The 25,923-nt window shown below is 33.1% G+C and overlaps 1 protein-coding gene across 1 annotated transcript; it reads right to left on the reverse strand.

Annotated features, from left to right (window-relative positions):
- Positions 1 to 13,842: 13,842 nt before the first annotated feature.
- Tent5d (terminal nucleotidyltransferase 5D) lies at positions 13,843 to 20,904 on the reverse strand. The gene has a single exon (XM_078034609.1). It carries the CDS (start codon positions 20,891 to 20,893, stop codon positions 19,721 to 19,723), a length of 1,173 nt encoding a protein of 390 aa, XP_077890735.1. The 5' UTR covers positions 20,894 to 20,904; the 3' UTR covers positions 13,843 to 19,720.
- Positions 20,905 to 25,923: the final 5,019 nt, after the last annotated feature.

A 25,923-nucleotide genomic window follows, 5' to 3' on the forward strand; every position in this document is an offset into this window, starting at 1 on the left:
ACAACAACGAAATAAAAATCTTTCATGATAAACAAAAGTTAAAAGAATTTGCAGCCAGAAAACCAGCATTGCAAAGCATCTTGAGCAAAACACTACACGAGAAAGAAATGAAAAACAATAACCAAAACCATCAGTGGAAAGTACCTCAGTAAAGACAGAGGGCCGGGGGAAAGCTACTCATGGAGAAACAAACTAAATTTTAAAAAAAGATAAATAATCAAACATGGCTGGAAGTACAAACCATATATCAATAGTAACTCTAAACGTTAATGGCTTAAACTCTCCAATAAAGCGATATAGACTGGTAACATGGATAAAAAAAAAAATCCAACAACATGCTGCCTCCAGGAGACACATCTGATTGGAAAAGACATACACAGGCTGAAGGTGAAAGGTTGGGAAAAAATATACCACGCACACGGTCTCTGTAAGCAAGCAGGGGTGGCCATCCACATATCAAATAAAATCGACTTCAAGACTAAGTTAATCAAAAGAAATAAGGAAGGACAGTATATACTGTTAAAAGGAACCATTCACCAACAATACATAACAATTATCAATATTTATGCACCAAATAATGGTGCTGCAACGTTCATAAAACAAATTCTCCTCAAGTTCCAGAATCAAATAGACCACAACACAAAAATTATGGGTGACTTCAACACACCTCTCTCACCATTGGACAGATCCTCCAAACAAAATTTGAATAAAGAAACTATGTGAAATATGATATATTAAGAACTGTGTAATGTTTTGAACTACCAACAATAAAAAAAAGAAACTATAGAACTCAATATCACAATCAATAACCTAGACTTAACTGTCATATATAGAATATATCAACCATCATCAAGTGGATATATTTTTTTCTCAGCAGCACATGGATCCTTCTCAAAAATAGACAATATATTATGCCATATGGCAACCCTCAGTAAATTTAAAGGGGTGGAGATAATACCATGCATTTTATCTGAACATAATGGAATGAAACTGGAAATCAATGATAAAAGAAGGAAGGAAAAATCCTACATCACATGGAAAATAAACAATATGTTACTGAATGATCAATGGGTTACAGAAAACATTAAGGAGGAAATCAAAAACTTCCTAGAGATAAATGAAAATACAGATAAAATATATCGGAAACTATGGGACACAATGAAAGCAGTTTTAAGAGAAAAATTCATCCCCTGGAGGTCATTCCTCAAAAAAAGAAAAAAACTAACAAATAAATAAGCTCACACTTCATCTCAAAGCCCTAGAAAAGGAAGAGCAAAACAACAACAAATGTAGCAGACGGCAAGAAATAATTAAAATCAGAGCGGAAATCAACTAAATGGAAACAAAAGAAACTATTGAAAAAATTGACAAAACTAAAAGTTGGTTCTTTGAAAAAATAAATAAGATCGACAGACCCTTAGCCATGCTAACAAACAGAAGGAGAGAGAGAACTCAAAATACTAGCATACGGGATGAAAAAGGCAACATCACAACAGATACTACAGAAATACAGAAGATAATTAGGAATTATTTTGAAAACCTATATTCCAATACAATAGAAGATAGTGAAGTTGTTAAATATATCACAGTGGGACCATCATGGTGTAGATTTAAAAATAATAGAAAAGTCCAGGAACTCTGCCAGTTGGCACATAGACATTGTGGGCGTTCGTATCTGGTTTGCTTAGTCCAAAACCTTCAGTTCAGACAATGGTAGAGGAAGGAGAAGACATATTGATTCAAGTAAAAGACAAGGTCTCTCAAGTTAGTCAGACAGAGGAAAAGATTCAAGTAAAAGAGAAGGTCTCTCAAGTTAGTCAGACAGAGGAAAAGATTCAAGTAAAAGAGAAGGTCTCTCAAGTTAGTCAGAGAGAGGAAAAGATTCAACTAAAACAGAAGGTCTCTCAAGTTAGTCAGAGGAAAAGATTCAAGTAAAAGAGAAGGTCTCTCAAGCTAGTCAGACAGAGGAAAAGATTCAAGTAAAAGAGAAGGTCTCTCGAACTAGTCAGACAGAGGAAGAAAGTGTAAAGCAGAAAAAGCCATCAGAAAAAAAGTTACAACAGGAGACTGCTACTAACACCTTTCTATCAGAGGGCATAAGTGTCCAACCAACAGCACCACCTCTACAGGAGACTGCTACTAACACCATTTTATCACCAGAGGGCATAAGTGTCCAATCAGCAGCACCACCTCCATATGCTGGGAGGCTCCCAACCCCTGCAGTTGATAGTTGGGATCCTGAGACAGGATCTCAAGTATTAACATGCCCTGTATTTGAGGTAGGAGGGCAGCGAATTTACCATGCTTTAAATTTCAAAACAGTGAAGCAGCTAAAAGAGGCTATAACAACCTATGGTCCTCAAGCACCCTTCATTGTAAGCATGGTCGAATCCATTAACAACTTGAACATGATGCCAGCAGATTGGGCTAATATGTGTAAAGCTATGCTAAATGGAGGTCAATAGCTGTTATGGAAGGTTGCCAATGAGGAATTTTGCAAGGAGACGGCTAGGCGAAATGCAGCAGCTGGTTATCCTCAGAGAAATCTAGATATTTTGTTAGGAAAGGGACCTTATGAGGATCAGCAGCAACAAATTGCATATGATCCTGGCATATACGCACAAATTGCTGCAGAGGCGGTTAGGGCATGGAAGATTATACAAGGACATGGAGGTTTACAAGGTCAATTATCTAAGATAATACAAGGAGTTAATGAATCTTATGCTGAATTTGTAGATAGGCTTATTCAAACAGCTACCCAAGTTTTTGGGAATACAGAACAAGCAATGCCATTAATAAAACAACTGGCTTATGACCAAGTGAATCGTTGATGCAGAGATATCATTAGACCATGGAAACATGAAGATATAAACACATATATTAAATTATGTAGAGACATTAATGAACAAGAGCAAGTTGTGGCAACTGCAGGAAAACAGGCTTTAGATGCCAGAGACATTAATGAACAAGGGCAAATTGTGGCAGATGCATGAAAACAGGCTTTAGATGCCAGGCCAAGAACATGCTACAATTGTGAACAAATAGGACATTTTAAAAGGAGCCCAGGACACATTGTCCATCAGATCCCTCATCAGACAAACCAGAGGGAGTGCAGGATTGGACATCTGCGCCTCCACCAGATCAGTACTAACTCCAGAGATGGGAGTTCAAATCATTCCCACAGGGGTAAAAGGACCTCTTCCCAAAGGAACAGTAGGCTTATTATTGGGACACAGCTCTTCTACTCTAAAAGGACTTATTATAAGTCCTGGGGTAATTGATCCTGATTATGAAGGTGAAATAAAAATTATACCCAGTTCTCCAAAGGGTATATCAGTAATTTCACCAGGAGATAGAACAGCACAGTTACTAATAATACCAAGCCTACATGATAAATTTTCCAGTTGTGCTGTAGAAAGAGGGTCCAAGAGATTAGGCTCCACAGGTGTAGATCGGGCTATGCTTTCTGTAAATTTAGATTCTCGTCCCATGCTAAAACTAAATATTCAAGGACATGAATTTAATGGGCTACCGGATACAGGTGCAGACCTTAGCATCATCTCTCCTCAAGAATGGCCAAAACATTGGCCGTTACAAAAAGCCACTCAAACGCTTTGAGGCCTAGGAGTGGCGACTAATCCCCATAGAAGTGCAATGGTATTAGATTGGAAGGATGCTGAAGGATGTGAAAGAACTATACAGCCACACGTATTGGATCATCTTCCCGTAAATTTATGGGGACAAGATGTCCTAGATCAATTAGGTTTGACATTAACAAATAACATCAATCAAAATGCACCCAGTATTATGGCTATACAAGGTTTTAGGAAAGGAAAAAGATTAGAAAAACAAGAACAAGGTATAGCAGAACCAATACAAATAGATCAAGGAACAGATAGACATGGGTTGGATTTTCAGAAAGGGCCACTGACACAATAAAAATTACTTGGAAATCAGAAAGGCCAGTATGGGTTCCTCAGTGGCCCCTGACTAAAGAAAAGATACAAGCAGCCCATGATCTGGTCAAACAACAATTAGCGGAAGGACATATACAACCTTCTGTATCTCCCCATAATACTCCCATTTTGTCATCAAAAAGAAATCTGGTAAATGGAGATTACTGCAAGACTTGAGCGTTTTATAATGAGATGGTTATTATGGGAACTGCTCAATCGGGAATTCCTCAATTGTCTACTTTGCCAAAAACCTGGTATGTTTTAGTTATAGATATTAAAGATTGTGGTTTTTTTTCCAAATCCAATTCATCCTGAGGATAGTCCACGTTTTGCATTTACTATCCCTGCACTAAATCATGAAGGTCCTGATCAGAGATATGAATGGAAAGTACTCCCTCAAGGAATGGCTAACAGCCCAATTATGTGTCAAATTTATGTTAACAAAGTAATCTAGCCACTTAGAAATCAAAATCCTGAACTACAAATATTTCACTAAATGGATGATGTATTATTAGCACACAAAGCTAAAAACACATTGCTAGAATGTTATGCCACACTTACAAACTTATTAAAAAATTATAATCTAGAGATAGAAATAGATAAAGTACAATTAAATTTTCCAATTAATTATTTAGGAGTTCTATTATCCTCAACCATGGTCCATCCACCAATAATTCAAATATGAGTAGATCAACTCAAATCACTTAATGACTTTCAAAAGTTATTAGGAGACATAAATTGGATAGGGCCTTATCTAGGTATACCAACAGTAGAGTTGGGACCTTTATTTGATATCCTAAAAGGTCCATCAGATCCAAATTCACCCCGAATATTAACACCTGAAGCAAGACAGGCATTAAAAATCATTGAAACATATATGGAAAATATGCACTTGGATAGAATTGATATAAGTTTGCCTTTATTATTTATTGTACTACCAACAAAAAATATTCCTACAGGAGGATTTTGGCAAGAATCCATTATTATGGAGACATTTATCTTATTCTCCTAACACTATTCGTACTAGGTTTCCTGAGGCTGTAGGACAATTAATACTCAAAGGAATAAAAGCAACAAAGGGAGTGTTTGGAATTTCTCCCAATAAAATTATTACTCCATATACTATGAATCAAATTGATGAGTTAGCTAATGAGTTAAATACTTGGGCAATAATCATGTGCAAATTCAATGTTTCATTTGATAACCACTTACCATCTAATCCTTTATTGTCTTTTTGGTCATCGCATCCTGTAATTTTTCCAAAAATGACAAGAAAAACACCTATTATGAATGCTCCAAATATATTCACTGATGGGTCAAATAATGGTACAGCAGCAATAGTTACACCTGATCAAACTTTTACATTTTTAGTACCCAAACAATCAGCTCAAAAGGTAGAACTTAATGCAGTATTACAAGCTTTTGTGATGTTTAAAGATTCTGTATTTAATTTATTTTCCGATAGTCAGTATATAGTTAATGCTATAGTATCCCTTGAAGATGCTGGTAGGATTTCCCCTTCTTCTACTGTTTTCTCGTTGTTTTCCACTATACAAAGTCTAATCTGGGACAGAAAAGATCCATTCTTTATAGGACATATCAGGGCACATACAGGATTGCCTGGAGCCCTTAGTTTGGGCAATGATTTAGCAGATAAAACTACACATGACATACATATTTTCTCTACACTAGAAGAAGCTATAAATTTTCATAAAAGGTTCCATGTCAATGCTAATACTTTACAAAAGCATTTTAAAATAACTAAGGATCAAGTTAGACAAATAATAAAACAATGTCAAAATTGTGTGACCTTTTTACCACAAGTTAATCTTGGAGTCAATCCTAGAGGATTGATACCTAACCATATTTGGCAGATGGACGTCACACACTTGCCAGAATTTGGAAAATTAAAATATTTGCATGCTACAGTTGATACTTCTTCTGGATTTTTGATGGGCTCCTTTCATGCTGGAGAAAAAACTAAAGATGTTTTAGCTCATTGCTTACAAAATGTTGCCACTGTGGGCATTCCGAAACAGATAATACCCCTGGTTATACTTCTACCTCTTTTAAACAATTTTGCTCATCATTTGGCATTACTCATATAACAGGAGTCCCATACAATCCACAGGGACAAGGCATAGTTGAAAGAGCTCATCAAACTATTAAAATGTACTTATTAAAGCAAAAAGATGGAATTGGGAAGGGGTGTATATTCCCCAAAGATAAACTTAAAATAACCCTTTTTACTCTAAACTTTTAAAATTTGGATTCATCAGGACTTAGTGCTGCGGAAAGGCATATGTGTCCAAAAAATGTGCATAAGCGCAAGGTACTTTGGAAGGATATTCTAACAGGACAATGGGTCCTGACCCAGTAATTATCTGGAGTCGGGGGCCTGTTTGTGTGTTTCCACGGGGAGAACAGCAGCCAATTTAGATTACAGAGAGATTAACTAAAGTGATTTCTACAGACCCAAAAGAAGATGATTTGGCTCAAATCCATAACAGCTGATATCCAAAACTCCAATTTGGCTATCCTTACATCTGCGACAGAACCAGGATGCTTTTTTCAATATCTGTTTTATTATTGCCCTTTCCCATATCATGAAGTTCTATTTTGTTGTTTGAGCTCATACAGACCTAGGTTAATGTTTTGCTGATCAGTTCTATTTTTTTTGACCATAGAGTTTTTAAACATTGCAATGGAGATTTCACCTGTAAAAATTATAAGGCCTTTACTATTATGTTATGTATGTATTCTATTATGTGTGCACACTTGTGTTTTGTGTTATATGTTTGAATGTATGTATGTCCATATATCATATATGATGAGCGCTCATGAAAAAATGGATCCAAACATTTTTTTTTATTCATGTGATTTAAATGGTTTAATTTAAATTGGGTAAACAACTGTTGAGGATTGTTTTAATATGTGAACAAAAAAGAAGGTTAACAGATCTGTTTGTTTACTTTCACCTTTCCTTTTCATTATATTTAATAATTCTCTTCAAGATAATGTAAATTGTTAAGAAAATTATTTATTTTTAGTGCCTTCTGGAATGTTACATAATTTTTTCTTTAGCCATTATTGTCAGAATTCCTATCTTCATCCCAGTGCCAGTGAAGACAAAGATAAAACCAACCTACAGCTTCTGCAATAGCTATCACTGAACTGCTTGCAGAACTTGCCTAGTCTATGTGTCACTTGTATGCATTGTGAACTCACTTGTATGCATTGTGAGCTATCTGTTGGTGCAGTGACTTGTGGTAGTGTTGGGGTATTTTTGCTGATGATGTCATCGGTGGAACAAATTTTCCAAAAGGAACCGTCAATTGGCTTGGTGTATCTTCCTCCCTTCTGCTTGTCATGGTTGTTCAGCTAAAATTTGGGGGCCAACAGAGGTGAGGCAAAGAACCTCACCCCCCCCCGCTGGTACCCCTCTACAGGTGTGGCTGTATACTGGACCAGTAGTCAGTGACGGGTAAGATCCAATTACAATGGTACCAACCTAAGACAGGAGGGTGACGCCTTGAGGTCAGCTCATTCGATAATGGGTAAGGACCATATGTACTATTGGACAACCTAAGGCAGGCACGTTCCCTAAGCCACATGCTTGTTGTTTAAACAGAGAGGGGGAGATTTTGAGAGCCACAGCCCAAGAGGCCCCAGCAAACTTCCAGCTGCCAGCAAACTTCCAGCTGCCCGCTGATTGGCTCACAGTGGCCCCAGCAACATCTAGCTGATTGGCTCCTCTGCGGTGATGCTCATTGGGCTGTTTCCCTGCCCTTTCAGACCACGCAGCTGCTCATTGGGGGACTTCTTTGGCTCCACCCACACGACCCAGCCAATCGGCCTCAAGAGCAGGAGGATTGTGGGAGGTGGAGAGGCTGGTGTTGGGGTGAGAGGCTTGTGGGAAGCCAGTGGTGGCAGTTGGGCTCTGAGGGTTTTTTCCTGAGGAGCTGTTTTGTTTGGCATGTGTGGTTCTAAAAATAATGTTAGTTTCTTTTGACAAGTGGCTCCTGAATTGTGCCCAGCCAGACTGTGGGAGCCCAGGACCAGATGGGTATACAGTGGAGTTTTACAAAACCTTTAAAGAAGAATTAATACCAATACTTTTAAAGTTATTTCAGGAAATAGAAAAAGAGGGAGCTCTTCCAAATTCATTCTATGAGGCTAACATCACCCTGATCCCAAAACCAGACAAAGATACCTCAAAGAAAGAAAACTACAGACCAATATCTCTAATGAACCTAGATGCAAAACTCCTCAATAAAATTCTGGTAAATCGGATACAAAAACACATCAAAAAAATTGTGCACCATGATCAAGTAGGATTCATCCCTGGGATGCAAGGATGGTTCAATATACAGAAATCAATAAATGTTATTCACCACATCAATAGACTTAAAGATAAGAACCATATGATCATCTCAACAGACGCAGAAAAAGCATTCGACAAAGTACAGCATCCCTTTATGTTCAAAACATTAGAAAAACTAGGGATAACAGGAACTTACCTCAACCTTGTAAAAGCTATATATGCTAAGCCTCAGGCTAGCATCATTCTGAATGGAGAAAAATTGAAGTCATTCCCTCTAAAATCTGGAACAAGACAGGGATGCCCTCTATCACCACTTCTATTCAAAATAGTTGTCGAAACACTGGCCAGAGCAATTAGACAGATGAAAGAAATTAAAGGCATAAAAATAGGAAAAGAAGAACTTAAAATTATCATTATTTGCAGAAGACATGATTCTATACCTAGAAGACCCAAAAGGGTCTACAAAAAAACTGCTAGAACTAATAAATGATTTCAGAAAAGTGGCAGGATATAAAATCAACATGCATAAATCAAAGGCATTTCTGTATATCAGAGACAAAATTTCTGAAATGGAAATGAGGAAAAACACCCCATTCATCCTCAAAAAAATAAAATACTTGGGAATCAACCTAACAAAAGACATGAAAGAATTATACAATGAAAATTACAGAACCCTAAAGAGAGAAATAGAAAATCTTAGAAGATGGAAAAATATACCCTGTTCATGGATAGGCAGAACTAATATCATCAAAATGGCGACATTACCCAAAGTTCTCTATAGGTTTAATGCAATGCCAATCAAAATCCCAACGGCATTTCTTGTAGAAATAGATAAAGCAATCATGAAATTCATATGGAAAAATAAAAGACCCAGAATAGCAAAAGAAGCTCTAAGCAGGAAGTGTGAATCAGGCGGTATAGGATACCAGACTTCAAACTATACTAAAGAGCAATAGTAACAAAAACAGCATGGTATTGGTACCAAAACAGGCGGGTGGACCAATGGTACAGAATAGAGGACACAGAGACCAATCCACAAAATTACAACTATCTTAGATTTGATAAAGGGGCTAAAAGCATGCAATGGAGGAAGGATAGCATCTTCAACAAATGGTGCTGGGAAAACTGGAAATCCATATGCAACAAAATGAAACTGAATCCCTTTCTCTCGCCATGCACAAAAGTTAGCTCAAAATGGATCAAAGAGCTTGGTATCAAATCAGAGCTCCACGTCTGATAGAAGAAAAAGTTGGCTCCAATCTACATATTGTGGGGTCGGGCTCCAAATTCCTTAATAGGACACCTATACCACAACAGTTAATAACAAGAATCAACAAATGGGACTTACTTAAACTAAAAAGTTTTTTTTCAACAAGAGAAACAATAAGAGAGGTAAATAGGGAGCCTACATCATGGGAACAAATTTTTACTCCTCACACTATAGATAGAGCCCTAATATCCAGAGTATACAAAGAACTCAAAAAATTAAACAATAAGATAACAAATAACCCAATCAACAAAGACCTTAACAGACACTTCTCAGAGGACAACATACAATCAATCAACAAGTACATGAAAAAATGCTCACTATCTCTAGCAGTCAGAGAAATGTAAATCAAAAACACCCTAAGATACCATCTCACTCCAGTAAGATTGGCAGCCATTATGAAGTCAAACAACAACAAGTGCTGGCGAGGATGTGGGGAAAAGGGTATTCTTGTACATTGCTGGTGAGACTGCAAATTGGTGTGGCCAATTTGGAAAGCAGTATGGAGATTCCTGGGAAAGCTGGGAATGGAAGCACCATTTGACCCAGCTATTGCCCTTCTCGGACTATTCCCTGAAGACCTTAAAAGAGCATACTACATGGATACTGCCACATCGATGTTCATAGCAGCACAATTCACAATAGCTAGACTGTGGAACCGACCCAGATGCCTTTCAATAGATGAATGGATAAAAAATGTGGCATTTATACATAATGGAGTATTACGCAGCACTAAAAAATGACAAAATCATGGAATTTGCAGGGAAATGGATGGCACTAGAGCAGATTATGCTACGTGAAGCTAGCCAATCCCTAAAAACAAATGTCAAATGTCTTCTTTGATATAATGAGAGCAATTAAGAACAGAGCAGGGGGCTGGGGATGTGGCTCAAGCGGTAGCGCGCTCGCCTGGCGTGCGTGCGGCCCGGGGTTCGATCCTCAGCACCACATACCAACAAAGATGTTGTGTCCGCCGAGAACTAAACAATAAATGTTAAAAATTCTCTCTCTCTCTCTCTCTCTCTCTCTCTCTCTCTCCCCCCCTCTCTCACTCTCTCTTTAAAAAAATAAAAAAAAAAAAAAAAAGAACAGAGCAGGGAGGAAGAGCACGAGGAAAACATTAACATTAAACAGAGACATGAGGTGGGAGGGAAAGGGAGAGAAAAAGGAAATTGCATGGAAATGGAAGGAGACCCTCATTGTTATACAAAATTACATATAAGAGGTTGTTAGGGGAATGGGAAAAAAACAAGGAGAGAAATGAATTACAGTAGATGGGGTAGAGAGAGAAGATGGGAGGGGAAGGGAGGGGAGGGGGGATAGTAGAGGATAGGAAAGGTAGCAGAATACAACAGTTACTAATATGGCATTATGTAAAAATGTGGATGTGTAACTGATGTGACTCTGCAATCTGTATTTGGGGTAAAAATGAAATTTCATAATCCACTTGAATCTAATGTATGAAATATGATATGTCAAGAGCTTTGTAATGTTTTGAAAAACCAATAAAAAATAAAATTTTAAAAAAGTGCCTATTTTTATGTAAGTGTAGACTGTATCTAGGGATTATGCCAATGTTTGAAGAACTCAAGAAGGCATAACTTATCTTTGTATTTTAAAAGATTAAAAAAATTTTCAATTGTGTTGATGAGTCATTGTGATTTTTTATTATAAATACCTATTTTTTTTCAAGCCTTAGTCATCTGGTAATTTGAATTATGTAACAAAAATACCTCATCTTTATTATAAGTGTATTTACTGACATACTACTACATATTTCTGATAATTATACTTTTCAGCAAGACTAGACTATTGCTAAAGATATTTAAGCTTCAAATAATCTATACTGAGTATTGTGCTATCTCTCCAATTACTATTTCTCTAGTTCTTATTCTTCTAATAAAGGCTATATTTAAAACTATTTTGCATTCTGTAGAGGGATCACATATGATATGCAATCAGTATATACAGAGTTCTACAATATCTGGCTATACTAAACTTGTGATGTGGATGTTCCTGTGTGTATAGGAAATTAGATTCAAATATCTGTAATATATTTTTGACATATTTCTCTCAATTTGCCATTTTAGTAATTTTGCCACCAAAGTGTCTATGCAAATGTTGTAGTTACTACTTATTCGAGGGGAAGAAAGCTTTACCAATATAAAATGAAATGAAATTAGGGAAATGAGTATATACAAACCATGTATATAATTAGGCTATGTGAATAGTGTTATCTTTCGGTTGGTGCTATTTGTTGGTTAATCTGTTATAAATGGTAAAATTAAATTAATTATACAGTCATAATATTTAGAAGGTCAGTCTGTTGCCATGTTCCATGTGTATGACCTCTAATGAAATCAATGATGATTCTATACAAATTCCAAGAAAAAATTGCTACATACTTTTTTGGAACAAGCTGTAAAGAATTAATTTGATACTATTTGAAATAATAGGCATTTACCCATTTTGTAGTTGGCACCTCACTGTATGTTTCAGTGATTTTATTTCAGAACTCATTTTAACCGTATAATATTTACAGTTCTTATTCCACATACTGCACAAAAGCACAAAACAAAGCAAATGATACAGGCATAAGACCTATAACTAATAAATGGTAAATAATCATTATATAACCAATTCAAAACAGTTTGCACTGAAAGAATTCTTCACTGTTCATATACCATAACTTTTGCCAACAGTAAAATACATTTTCTAAAGTAGTACAATTCAAGTCTCAAAACAGTATATCATAGTAAAGAAACTATTGTGATTTAACATATTGTGAGCATTAAAGCAAAGATCCACCTTTCAATCAACCTTTGATATTTCAAACATATCTTAGATACATATCTTAAATATGCCTGAATATTTTCATTTACAGAAACACAGTAAGTTCTTATGAATTTCATTTACAGAAACACAGTAAGTTCTTCAAAATTTTTCATTCAAAGACAAAAATTGGTTATGTGGACTATAAGACTAAAAAGGCACCTAATAGTGTGCTTGCCTAGCATGCATGAGGCACTCTGGGTTTGATCCTCAGCACCACATAAAAATAAAGATATCGTGTCCACTTAAATCTAAAATATAAATATTAAAAAGGCACATAAAAACTTTATAACTACATTTACATTCACTGATTTCCAAAAAAGCTGAATTGTTTCATGTTAAAATGTAGATCATTCTTTTTGATATAATAATGTAGAAAATCACATAAGCAATTTTACTGTATTCTAGGCAACTACACTGAGATTTTACTACTTAGTTTCCCACTCTGACTATAATATTTTTCACTGGTATTTTCTTTAATGATAAACATCTGTATGTGAATTTACTGAAACTTGAAACATATCTTTAAGAGAAATACAAATGAATGTAATTTGTTTTCTTAGGTCTGAAGTCAGACTTTCTAACTTTAAATTTATTCTCAACAGATGAATTGTTTTATGTCTCATTGAATGGTACTACAGAATTTTTTTATCATAACCAATAGTTTTTATCTAGTTTATATGGACAAATGCAATTATTCAATAATGTGGACCATAAATAATTAATTTTCATCTTTTATTATTCACAGCATAGTCTAAGTTACATGTTTCTGGTCTGAATTGTCTGGATAATTGCTTTAATTCTTTTTTGTGCAGGTTGAGACATTTACTTACCACACAGATGAACTTTAAAGAATTTTGTAGTTGTTTATACCTTTCAAACTAGAAGAAAAAGTTACTAACACTGGTTTCACTCAGTTTAAAGGGAAATATCTGAGATTAAAGATTTTGCCACAAGTTTCCAAAGTGAATGTTCATTTTCAATTAAATCTATTGACAATGTATGGATATAAAGTGAATACCATTTTTAGAGATATATGGAATGAGTTTTACAACAGCAAAATATCATACATAACAGTCATTATTTGACATGTCATCTTATGGTTTAGCATAAGTCATATATTAAAATGAAAACTAAGTTGGGTTAAAGAATTTAAAGGGAAATTGAAAACATAGTTACAAGGCAATATCATCCAATGTTAATAGATTGCAATCAGGAAGATTTAGATAATTCAACAGATTATTTCCTGTCTTTAATGAAAGACACTTAAAATAGAATGAAATACATATAATATACTGATATTTAGTTATTCAAGAAGTGTGACATTGCATTATAATTTATGAAGATATCTATTAATGGTTTTGTTTTAATGTAATATTAATTATGTACAAATTTTAAAATTTCATGTGTTTGACATAATGTTATATATTAAATCCCAACCGAAATTTGGTTTCTGTTTTTGGAAAAGTATAAATGTTTTTTGTCTTACACTTATAAGCTGAAATAAAACTTTCATTAAAAAATTATATAATAGCATATAACAATGGTTAAAAGGACTACTACTCACTGATAAATTAGTTCATAATTTACATCACTCTAAACTCAATGAAACAATAAGCCAATCAGGTGATTTCTTCACATTCAGAGTTGCCTAGAGTTCCAGAACTGAAAAGTGAATTTTTATCTCTAAAATCATGGCTTCTAATTTACTGTGCTTTTAAAATTCCTAGGTAACCTTGAAAAGTCAGAGGATCCTGAAATTGAATTCTCTGCTATACATATATATTGATACTTGTTTTTTATAGAATGGGACCATCTAGGAACACAATCTTCCCTGACTCAATAATCATGATATCTCCAGATACTCTCTTAACTAGGAACTAAAATTGGAAATAGTGCAATTTTACCTTTTGATAATATAAATGGTAATAAACTTCCCCAGATTTTTCTTAATTTTTTGCATATAATCACAGTGAGAACAGAGAAGTGTCATTTAATATACAAGGAAAAGGTGGAGGAAAAACAAATGATTAAAAGGTTGTTCTCTTCAGAAGGGTGACTATAAACAAAAATAATGCACTGATACCTAAAAATATTAATACCTAAATGATAATTAATAGCTAAAAAAGCTAGAAGAAATTATTTTTAAATTTTGCACCATAAAGAAATGTCAAATATTTAGGAGATAAGCAAGTTAGACCCAATTTAAATATTATGCAATTTGTACCTGTCTCAAAACTTGGCATGGTATTCCATTAATACATGCAATATTGTACTTTTGAACATAGGTTAAATATAAATTTAAAATCAGCTAAACTCTTGCTCTTCAGGAAAATAGACTGCATGCTCTCATTTGGAAACTGTCAGGATTGCTAGGATTTATATATCTCGTTTACAAGGTATTCTCCTTAACTTAGAAATGGGCACATAATTTCATATAAATCTATTTGCAACATATTAAATATGGTCCTTAACATTTCTAAATCAGATAACTTTAACTTCCCTGGCATAGGTTCTCTTTCAGTACATGTATTATTTACCTGGGAGAAAACATTGTCTTTCACTTTAAATATGTATTAAATTGCTCTCAAATTAAATCAATATTTAATCCAAAAACTTGTTATAATTTACACTTTTTACCTGATAATAGTATCTGAAAGCATTTTGCTTCACAGAAAATATGGAGCTGTAGTAGTTATTTGACAACAGCTAATTGGAGTTCACTGCAATCATTGGTTTTTGAAGGCATTTAATCATCAGTGTCCCAAAGCTTTTCTACAAAACTCACAAAACAAGAAGTAACATAATTTACAGAGATCCTTTGTTCAAAGAGATCATATATAAGACTTATACAATAATTTACAATTTTATTTGCATAAGCATCTGCTAATATATTTTTGTGTTGACTCTAATTTTATTGGGGGAAGGTGAATATTTTTTAAAACTTTTAAAACAGAAAATGTAAGTCAATTACTATCAAATATCAATTTATATTTCAATGAAAATTTAGCTAGTGGCTAAAATGATCATACAGAAAATTTTAAACTCTGATATTACAAGCACATTATATTATCTTTATAATTTTTCTTGTGGTATTAAAGTCCCACTTTTTATAGAAAACTTTATTTTGTCCTTCTCTAAGAATGAAATTGATGAATATGATATTAGAATACTCATACTACACACTGCTGTCATTTTCAACAAAAATCTTTCCTACTAAAACCTCCAGAGATGTACCAATGCTAAAACAATAATCATTCCCATGTTTCTGGATTAATTAGTTGAGTCAAATGACTAAGTATGCCTGGATCATATCTATTTATAATATAAAGTAGATTACTTAATTAACATTTTAGAGAATGCTTCAAAGTCTACCACCAGTCCTAGAATAAGTTGTCATAAATTACCATTAAATTGTATTCCTTGGTTTATTTAATCTATCACTTTTAATTTGGGAACTCTAAGAATAGCTGGCAAAGAGGGCCATTTCAAGATATGTCTCCATTAGGACATTTTATGCATTGACAGGAGTTCGTTATTTTGTCCTGAGGTATGAAATGGTTTATCCATATGGTACTATTTTTATAGATAGGGAGGTTTATCTTTTTGAATGGCCAAAGGAATCACATGCACATAGTATTCATCTATAAATCATCCATTGCTCTTTCAAGGGTTACAGCTAACAAAAAGTTGTTGCTGCTGCTGATGTTCTAGTTTCAAACACTAATGCAATCCGTGTAGCACTACTTTAAATGCCAAAATTTTGTGAATAATATTTGCACACTCTCATAATAAAGCAATTTTAAAAGTCACACATTAAGCTCAAAGTTTACCAGTTACATGCTAAACTGCTATCCAAACATTATATACTCCAAATGGTATGTTTTTGCTCAAACCTGCAAAAATCAGGGAAAACTGTTTTCTAAAGAAAGCAACTAACAACAATATACTGACAGTCTGACAAATTTGCTACTTTTAGTTAAACATGCTGAATAAATGTTCAAAAAAGCAGCAGCAGATATGCAATACAATTTCCAACAACCATTACATAAACTATGAAATTGTATAAAGAATATAACCTTATAAAGGACAGCACAATTGAAAACAAAACATCATTACATATATTTTATAATGGTAAAGCAAATGGAATGCACAGTAGGTTGAAATTTTTTATGCCTTGCAAAAGTCATTTTCATGAGTATGTTTATCAATTTGATTTCACATGCACCTTCCAATCTTGTTTAAATGTTAATATATAAAATAAAATATTTCTTAAACATTCTATGAATTGAAAGATTGTTTTCCTAAATCAATATAACTTTGAAAAGAATGACAAACTTTAAAACTTCAATTTTCTCAATTATGTTTTACCTTTCCATATTTTTAAAGTTGAAATCCTTCAAATAATACACTGACTGAAAGAACTTTTAATTATATCTAAAGCATTTTATATACTATCTTTATTGATGCCTAAAACAAAAAGTGATTTTAAACACAAATTTTAAAGACCCTTTACAATTTGGAAGCTAAATTTAGTAGGATCTTACTTATATAGAAAATGGAATTTGGGTACCGGATACTTTCCTAGTTTGCTGGAGGTGCAGTTCACAGCTATTCTAGCTCTGTAATTTTGTCTTGAATTCAGCTAGGTTATTTGCCCAAACTAGATAATCCTTCTGTTTCAATTTTCTTTGATTAAACTGGACATAAGTCACTATTAGAAGAATACTTCTAAATTTAAGTTACAGATAACCCTACTAGTAGAACTTTGATAATAATGTGTAGATGTTTGTGAAATATAAGAATATTCTGGTTTTAAAGAATGTTTTTCTGCAGCAGATACCAAATTTATCTCACCATATAGATTTTTATTTTTTGTTTGGGGTTAAGCTTCTGGGGAAAAAAGGCTTTTTAAACCAAAAACACGCCTGGATTTGCACAAAATGAAATGGTCACAGAATAAGTAGTCTCTCTAGTAATGGGATGACACATGCTCTAGAGTGAAGTTTTAAGTACTAATTTCTATTAACTCCTTTAGGTGAAGATTGCATTAATTGACTGATGTAAAAGTTTCCCATTTATTATCCTAATGGAACAGAATGAGATAACACTGCTTTTCAAGGAAATTAGACTAATCCTGGGGAGACACTCATATACAATTGAAGATAAATAATTTATTTTTTTCTGGTTAGTTAGGGACAAAGGAAAGCCTAATTTAATGATAGTATCTATAAACAAAAGTCATGAGAAATAAATCCAGAGCTTTCTCTTCTATTATGTCATTCCCATTCAATATGTTAAGATTCTCTCTTGAGAAAATCTTACATAACAGTTTTGAACTTTTCTCCCCAAGAGAAATACATGCTTGATGTGTTAGGAGAAAAAATAAAGATATCAGACTATTCTTCCATTATGATTTAAAGTTTTAGCAAATACCATGAAGAAATCACTTTTTAAGGAAGACAAGAGTCTTAATTCCCAGTAAGACTAAAGGCAGTTATAGGAGCACACAGGGATGTTTCTAAACATCATAAGAATTCTATTATTCATTATAAAACGTCACTTTGGAAAATACTGAACCTTCACCATTGACATCATTAACATAGTTTTTTTATTCTTAAACATTTTTCTATATATTTTAGAATTATATTTTGTTACTGATAAATACCTTTAGTCTTATGTACATGCATTTCTACTAACTTCAAAGTAAAGAGTATATTTGGGAAAGAATGATCAATCGTCTTTAGTCAATACAAAGTATAGATTGCTGAATTTTCTTTTTAATGTATTATTTATAAATTCTTTATTTGTCCCAAAAGGGAAAAAGTCCATTTGTTTTAAAGCCTCAGGGTTCTGTGATGACATAATACAATTATTTAAAAATATATTGCTCTGGTATAAAATGTCAGAAATATTGAATATTATTTGAAAATGCCATATAAGGTGTACTTCTTGTGTTCTGTATTGTAATACAGAGAAGACAGGTTAAAATAGTCTATCATTGACAAATTCTCAGAATATAACTGTTAGGACTTGTGATGTATAAACTTTTGATGGTCAATAAAAACTGAGATGAAAACTCAGAAAAAATTCAGAATTAGAAGCAAGTAAAAATATAGAAGTTTTCTGATGGTCTTAATGATACTTTCATGTCAGTTCCCCTTCTATCATCCAAATAATACTGGCCATGGGGTCATTTTCATTATGTAAAGGATATTCATTTTGAATCCCCACTGGCAGATTTGCTAGTAATATCTGATACAAAATGAGTAGATATTCAGATATATTGTAAACATATGCAATCACTGAATAAATTACAGTGTTATGTAAAGTCTAACCCTAGGAGGCACTTGAGTGGCATATTAGAAACCTTAGGTAATGTTAAAATGAAGAAAATGCTTCATTGAGTGATAAAGAAAAAAACTTTCACTTACTAAAAGTGAATGTTTCCAGATATATTAAGATGTTGGGCAAATTGTAAATGACACCGGTAAAAACCGCTGCCACTTTTTTTTTCTCCTTTTTGCCATTCAGAATTTTGTTTTAACAGATGATGACAGAAAGGTTTAACATTCAGAGAATTTCATTCTTTTCAAGTTATTTCAGGAAAAAATAAAGAGAATGAATCCTGCATAACCAGTCACAGCACTGACTGTACACCTGGGCGGTATTATTTTTCTAAACAACAAATTGGTTAAGTATCTTGTTTTTAAATGATAATTTACTAATTCCAATATTTTCAGAACCATTTTTCCAGTGTTTTTTCAAACTAAAGCCAGAGTTTGAACCCAAACTAATTTAATTGGGAAACAAAATAAATGCTTACAAAGTCCAGGGCTTTAATATCTTCTGAATCTGTTGTCTTTAAATTTACACATTTCTATTAAGTACTGAGAATTCATCGATGGTATTACTCACTAGAAAAAAATGGAGTATAATAAAATAATTGATTGAATACAAAAATTTGACACTTGTCTTCACTGTACCTCAGAATTAAAACTTGAGCGGTGTTCTTACATTTTAGTCAAAGATGCAGGCATCTCAAATGTATTTGTCACAGCAAATTTGAAAGTCTTAAGTCCTCAGCAAGATCTGAAAATCATTTCAATTGGTCCATAACATTTGAAAGTTAAAACCAGTCAATAACATTCAAAAAGCATTTAAAGCTGTCAGTTCACAGATGACATTGTGTTTACTATGGTGGTATAAACAGTAATTGATGGAAATTTGTTGGTAATGGCACAAAAAATAAAACCAGATCTTGTGAATTTTGTAGACTTCAGAAACTTTGCTTTTAAGAGGCATTCAGTTAAAGCAAAGTTTCTATTGTATCTGCATTTCTTAAACCATACCATTTGGCACATGAAAGTGCAATGCATGATATGGCTGGAAGAAAATGGGTGGTGGCCCAGATGTTACATAATAAACAGGATACCCTCCCTCAGCAACTAAGTATGGAGCAGGTTGATAAAAGCAAGTTACATTGTCTGTATTGGGTAGAATATTCTGTTCTCCAAGTACTTTTAAAGCCATAAGGGTGATCATGTTGAGAGTCTGTCTTCTTTCATGTCCCATTAGACAAACAGTGCTTTGGTTCACAACTCCACGCAAGGTCATAAGGTAGTCATATTTGCTCTTTTCTTCACCTATGAAATGGTTGCGGAGGTATGATTCAATTTTCTTTTGTTGTTCTCCTACATCAGGAAAATCAATGAAGAATCTAGAACACATATAACGTTCCAGGGTCTTGATTTCTGCTTCACAAGCTGGCTTGAAGTCACGAACCAGCAAGTTACTATATTTCAAAAGGCCACCACCTCTAATCTCTTCAGGTTTCCTGGTAGATATCAGCTTGTATTTCAAATGTATCATTGCTTCTTGGAAGTCTCCATACATACTTTCAGCTACAACAACAGGATAGAATTCTTTGGCTAGCTTAGCACTTTTGTTGCTGTAGAAGTCTAGCATGGGATCCAAAAGGATTTGAAAGGAATCTACACTAAATTCGAATTGTCGTCTGAGTGAATTCACAAATTTTAATTCTACATTCTTCCCAGTGTTATTTGAAAGAGAGATGAGACTCCAACGATCATGCTTATTGCAAACTTTGACCATCTTCTGCACATAAGCCTCTTTCATTGTCTTTAGGGTAATCTTTTCCTTTTTTACACCTTTTGGTAAAAAGTCAAGTAGACAACCTAGAACTGAATCCTTAACTACCTGAAATTCCTGATCACTTGGAAGTTCAACACCAAAAATTATGTCCAGATCTTTATAGATGATTCCATTATGGCTTGCAAGTATGTAACTTGCTGTGGAACCATTCAATCTGGTATCTTTAACAATAATTCCTTTCTCTATGAGTTGATCTTTCACAATATGAATGATATCTTTTGGTTTTACCTCCAGTGTGGGGAAATTTCCCCGTCCATGAATTGGAATTACTTCCTCTAACACGTGATCCAGTGTTATAACTTGCTCCCAAGTGAGATTGCTGAATCTGATTTCAGACATTATGAAGTCAGTAGATCAACTAGGGAACAAGCAAAACATTGAGAGGAAATATTAGCATCTTAAAACCACTGTTATAACTAAAGTATATGAAATAGTTAAAAACAGACTTACTTTTTTTTATATCAGCTAAGCATTACCACTGACCTATATCCGCTATATTTTTTAATTTTTATTTTAAGACAAAGCTTCCCTAAGTTGATTAGGGCCTCTCTAAATTGCTGAGGCTGGCTTTGAATTTGCAATCCTTCTGCCTCAGACGTCTGAGTTGCTAGAACTACAGGCATGCATCACTACACCCAACCCACAGTTAACTTTAACATAAACCAAGCTAATACTAGGAAATAAATTCTCAATTTACATGATTATGTTTAAATCTAGTAAAATAAAAGCCATGATGATTATTATCAAAATTTGTTAGATTCACTGGTAAATGTAAACAGATTTCTCATGTATTTTTTGGAGCTATGATTACTGTTGATGTAAAATATTGACCTTTTTCAATCTTTATGTAAACATCAAAATAGTGTTATTTGTTTGGGTGGTGTAAATTTTGTTCATAGTGTAATCATAGTACATCATTGAGGTTAATTGTCATAAACAAAAAGTAAAATTAGACTGCATGTCTGAGTTTGTTAGATCACATAGACTGAATATTACAGTGCCTAAAAACAACGTATCTTTATTCCACAAATATAAGACCATTATCATAAACATCATTTCATATTCATTTATGTTCACATTTTAAGGAATATTACTGAAGTCATTCATTGAATATTAATTCCTTGGATTTACTGAGGTTAAGGACGGTACCAAGTTCATCACCTCTTCTATGAACACAGAAGTCCTTTAAGAAACATCAGTTGAAGGATACAGCGAATGTTACTTTGAAATGAAAATCAAATTAAACTATTTTGTGCCAAAAATAAGTGGAATAATATACAAAAGCATAAGAATTCTGAGCTTGAAAAAGTATATACAGATGTGCAATATAATATAAAATTTGACAATTAGGGGAGTGTCAGGAAATTAAAATTTTCTAGTGTGTATAAACACTATAAGTGTAATTAGATATAATTATTTCGGAATAATTACAGTGAATATATGCTCTATTAAGGTGTGTAAGCAAATAAATCTAGGAAACTAAAGTTCATTGTGGGCATAATTTTGAAATTAGGCATTCTTTTCTGAATAACAGAAATAAAAACTATATGATTCTTAAGACAGATTTTTATGGATGTCATTCTTATATTGCCTATCTATGGGGTTTTTAGAGCAAGCCAAATATTTAGAGTTTAACATACTTCCCTAGTCAAGCTAGGAAAAATTTAATTACCTTATCTGACATCTGTGGAACAGACTTTGGTAATTTAAGCCCTTTTTCTAAGGTCCAATTCAGCAACAATAAGAAGACAAAACAATCTGATTTTCTATATGCAATTCTCATAAGAAAGAACTAAAGACTTAATGTCTATCTTTGTTTGGTGATAAAATGGTCATTTGATGGGTTGTATTTTATTTGAAGCTACACTAATTGCAAATGTGTGTAAAATCTGATATGTGAATAGTCAAATCAATGCTTAAAAACTGATTGTCTGAATTGACTACAAAAAATTTTTTTTATTGTGTTCATTCATCCATCAAGTAAAATGATCTGCATAGTGCCTTTTGGATATTGGAAAGAGGAAGATGCTAATGAATTGATAGTACATGCAATATGAACTTGAAATCCTGATTTTAAATTTGCTTTTCTGGCATTATCATTGAATTATTTGAAGCTAACAGTTCTTTTTTTAATTCTCAAATTCTCATTTTGGAAAAGTAATAGTCATTAACACTGGGTGAATTAATATAAAAGTTTTAGGAAGAACAAATTATCCTAATATTTTAGAAACATCACATATAAACTATATAGTTTTAATTGATGTTATAGAAAAATGTTCTAAAATTTCTCCTTAATATGAAAGCTTATTTTTCAAATGAAAATTTTCCTTTCCTTAATGGAAATTTTCTTTATTAGTGTTAGTGCAAAGAAGAAAAAAATCAATGGCCTGGATAAAAAGAAAGCAATTCCTCTAAACTCATGAACAATGAAGGATGTCCAAACCCTTCACTCCTATTTAATAAAATTCTTGAAAATCCAGCCAGAACAATCAGGTAAGAGAAGGAAATAAAAGAAATACACGTGGGAAATGAATAAGTCACATTATCACTTGTTTGGAGAGGATATGATCCTATACTTAGAAAATCCAAAAAATTCTACCAGAAGTCTTATAGAGTTAAGAAAGAAATTCAGCAAAGTAGCAGGATACAAAACCAGCACATAAAAATCATAGTTTTCCTATACACCAATAATGAATTTGCTATAAAAGAAATCAGGAAAATAATTCCACTAATGATAACCTTAAACAACCCTAGAAATAAATCTAATCATAAAGGTAAAAGACTACTACAACAAAAATCCATAATGCTGAACAAAGTAATTGAAGAAGACACTAGAAGATGGAAAGACCTGCCATATTGATGGATATACAGAATATATACTCTTTAAATGTCCATGTAACAAAAAGTGATTTACTGATTCAGTGTAATCCCTATCTAAATACCAATGACATTACTCATAGAACCAGAAAAAATATCAGTCCTAAAATTCATAAAGAAGAATAAATATTCCAGAATAACCAAAGCAATACTGAGCAAAAGAACAGGACTAGAGGTACAACAACACCTGACTACAAATTACACTAGAAAGCAGTGATATCAAAAACTGCATGATAGCAGAAAAAAAAAACAGAAAAAAGACGAGAACAGAAAATAATAGAAGGCACAAAGATTAACCCAAACAGATAATCATCTGATCTTTACCAAAGCCACCCAAAACATTCATTGTAAAAAGATAACTGTCTAATAAATGCTGCTAAGAAAACTGGATATCTATATGTAGAATATGTGAAACTAAATCCCTATATTTCACCCTGCATACAGTCAACTTAAAATAGATTGTATAGCTGAGGTTTATTTATTTATAACAATAAATAAATAAAATAAATGTATTCTGTCCATCTACAGCTAAAAATATTAAAATGAAATAAAATAAAATGGATTGAAGAACTAGAAATTAGACCAGAAACTTTATAACTGTTTGAAGAAACTGCAGGGTCAACACTTCAACATATTGGTACAGGCACCAAATAATATATATCTAAACCTCAGGAAATAATATGAGAAATTAGTATATGGGATGGCATCAAATTAAAAAGCTTCTGCCCAGTAAAAGGAAAAAAGAACATGAAGACAAATCCTTCAGAAAGAAAAAATATATGATAGGTACTCTTCTTATAGAGGATTAATAATCAGAATATATAAAGAACTAAAAAAATTTAATACCAAAAAATTCTAATCAATAAATATGCAAAGGAACTAAACAGACACAACTCAAAAGAAGAATCAAATGGTGAACAAACAAATATTCAATATCTTCAGCAATAAGGGAAATGTAAATAAAACTATACTGAGGTTTTCATCTCACTCCAGTTAGAATGGTAGCCTTCATGAATACAAATAACAATAACCATTGGAAAAGATGTGTGTGGGGGGGAAGAAATACTTCTGAACTCTTGGTGGGATTATAAATTAGTACAACCACTATGAAAATCAGTACGGAGGTTCCTCAAAAGACCAGGGATGGATCACCATATGACCCACATATACCACATCTCGGTAATTAACTTAAAAACATTAAAGTCAACATAATGTATTGATAAATGCATATCCATGTTTATAGCAGCACAGTTTACAAAATCTAAATTATGTAACCAGCCCAGGTATCTATTAGTGAATGGATGGATAGATGAAGAAAATGTAATATGTATACACCAACGGAATTTTGTTTAGCAATAAAGAACAATGCAATTATGTTACTTGCTGGTAAATGAATTAAACTGGAAAACATAGTGCTAAATGAAATAAGCCAAACCAAGAAAGATAATGGTCATATATTGCCTATCATCTGTGGAACCTAGAGAGAAAAAAGGAGAAAAAAATTGAGGAGGATATTGTGGAAATAAAAGGGAGATAAACAACAGAGAAAAGGAAACCAGAGGAAGGAAGGGAAGGGGGAAAGTGAAAGGGGGAAAACTGGGGAATGAAACTCACTAAATTATACTGTTATATTTTGCATGTACAAATAAATAACAATAAATCCCACTGTTTTGTATAAGTATAATGCAACAATATTAAATAGAATATATTCAATGACCTAATCCTAGACCTACAATCTCCACATAAATCATGAAAATAAAGGACAATATTAATGTTGCTATATTGGCATTATCAAACTTAACATATTATTTTTCATAAAGAAGTTTTTGAATAAAACCACCCAAAGACACACTTAAATTAGCTAATTGCCAGAACATAGAAGTCCTTGATAACAAGTGTCTTTCAAATGAAAACTAGAAATCCCTATTAAATGTCATGGATCTGTTTATAGATATTAGAGGAAGAAGGAAGGAACAGAATCATAGTAAGACCTTGCAAAGAAAAGAAACAAGTACAAATTTTAATTTCACTTTATGATAGGAAAGTGGCACAAGGAAACTGTTCATCAATGTTCAACATTCCACTTGCCACCTAATTGCCTGTGTTCACGATTCCAAAACTTTCTAGTCTTTGGAATTATCTAGAGAGCTTTAAACATTACATATATAGAGTAATTTAGACCTAGTATTTCCTAAGTATAAGAAAATAATAATGCAGAGAACTTGCTAGTATGTGGGGAAAATGGTATGTTGAATGAACAACTGTTAAACTCAAGAGTTTTGACAATCATTTATGTTTTTAATTTTACATTTCTCTTACCATAACTTCATAAGCTGTTTTTTAAAATGTTTTTTCCATTAAATTATTATATTACTGAGGAACTCTAAGCTACTATCTCATGATCATTTCTACTACTATATGTATAGTAAATACATTATGAATTTATAAATTACATTAGAAAAAACACATAATTATAAAAAATCTGACACATA

This window comes from Ictidomys tridecemlineatus, chromosome X, assembly GCF_052094955.1.
Source record: "Ictidomys tridecemlineatus isolate mIctTri1 chromosome X, mIctTri1.hap1, whole genome shotgun sequence".
In the NCBI taxonomy this organism is placed as follows: Eukaryota; Metazoa; Chordata; class Mammalia; order Rodentia; family Sciuridae; genus Ictidomys; species Ictidomys tridecemlineatus.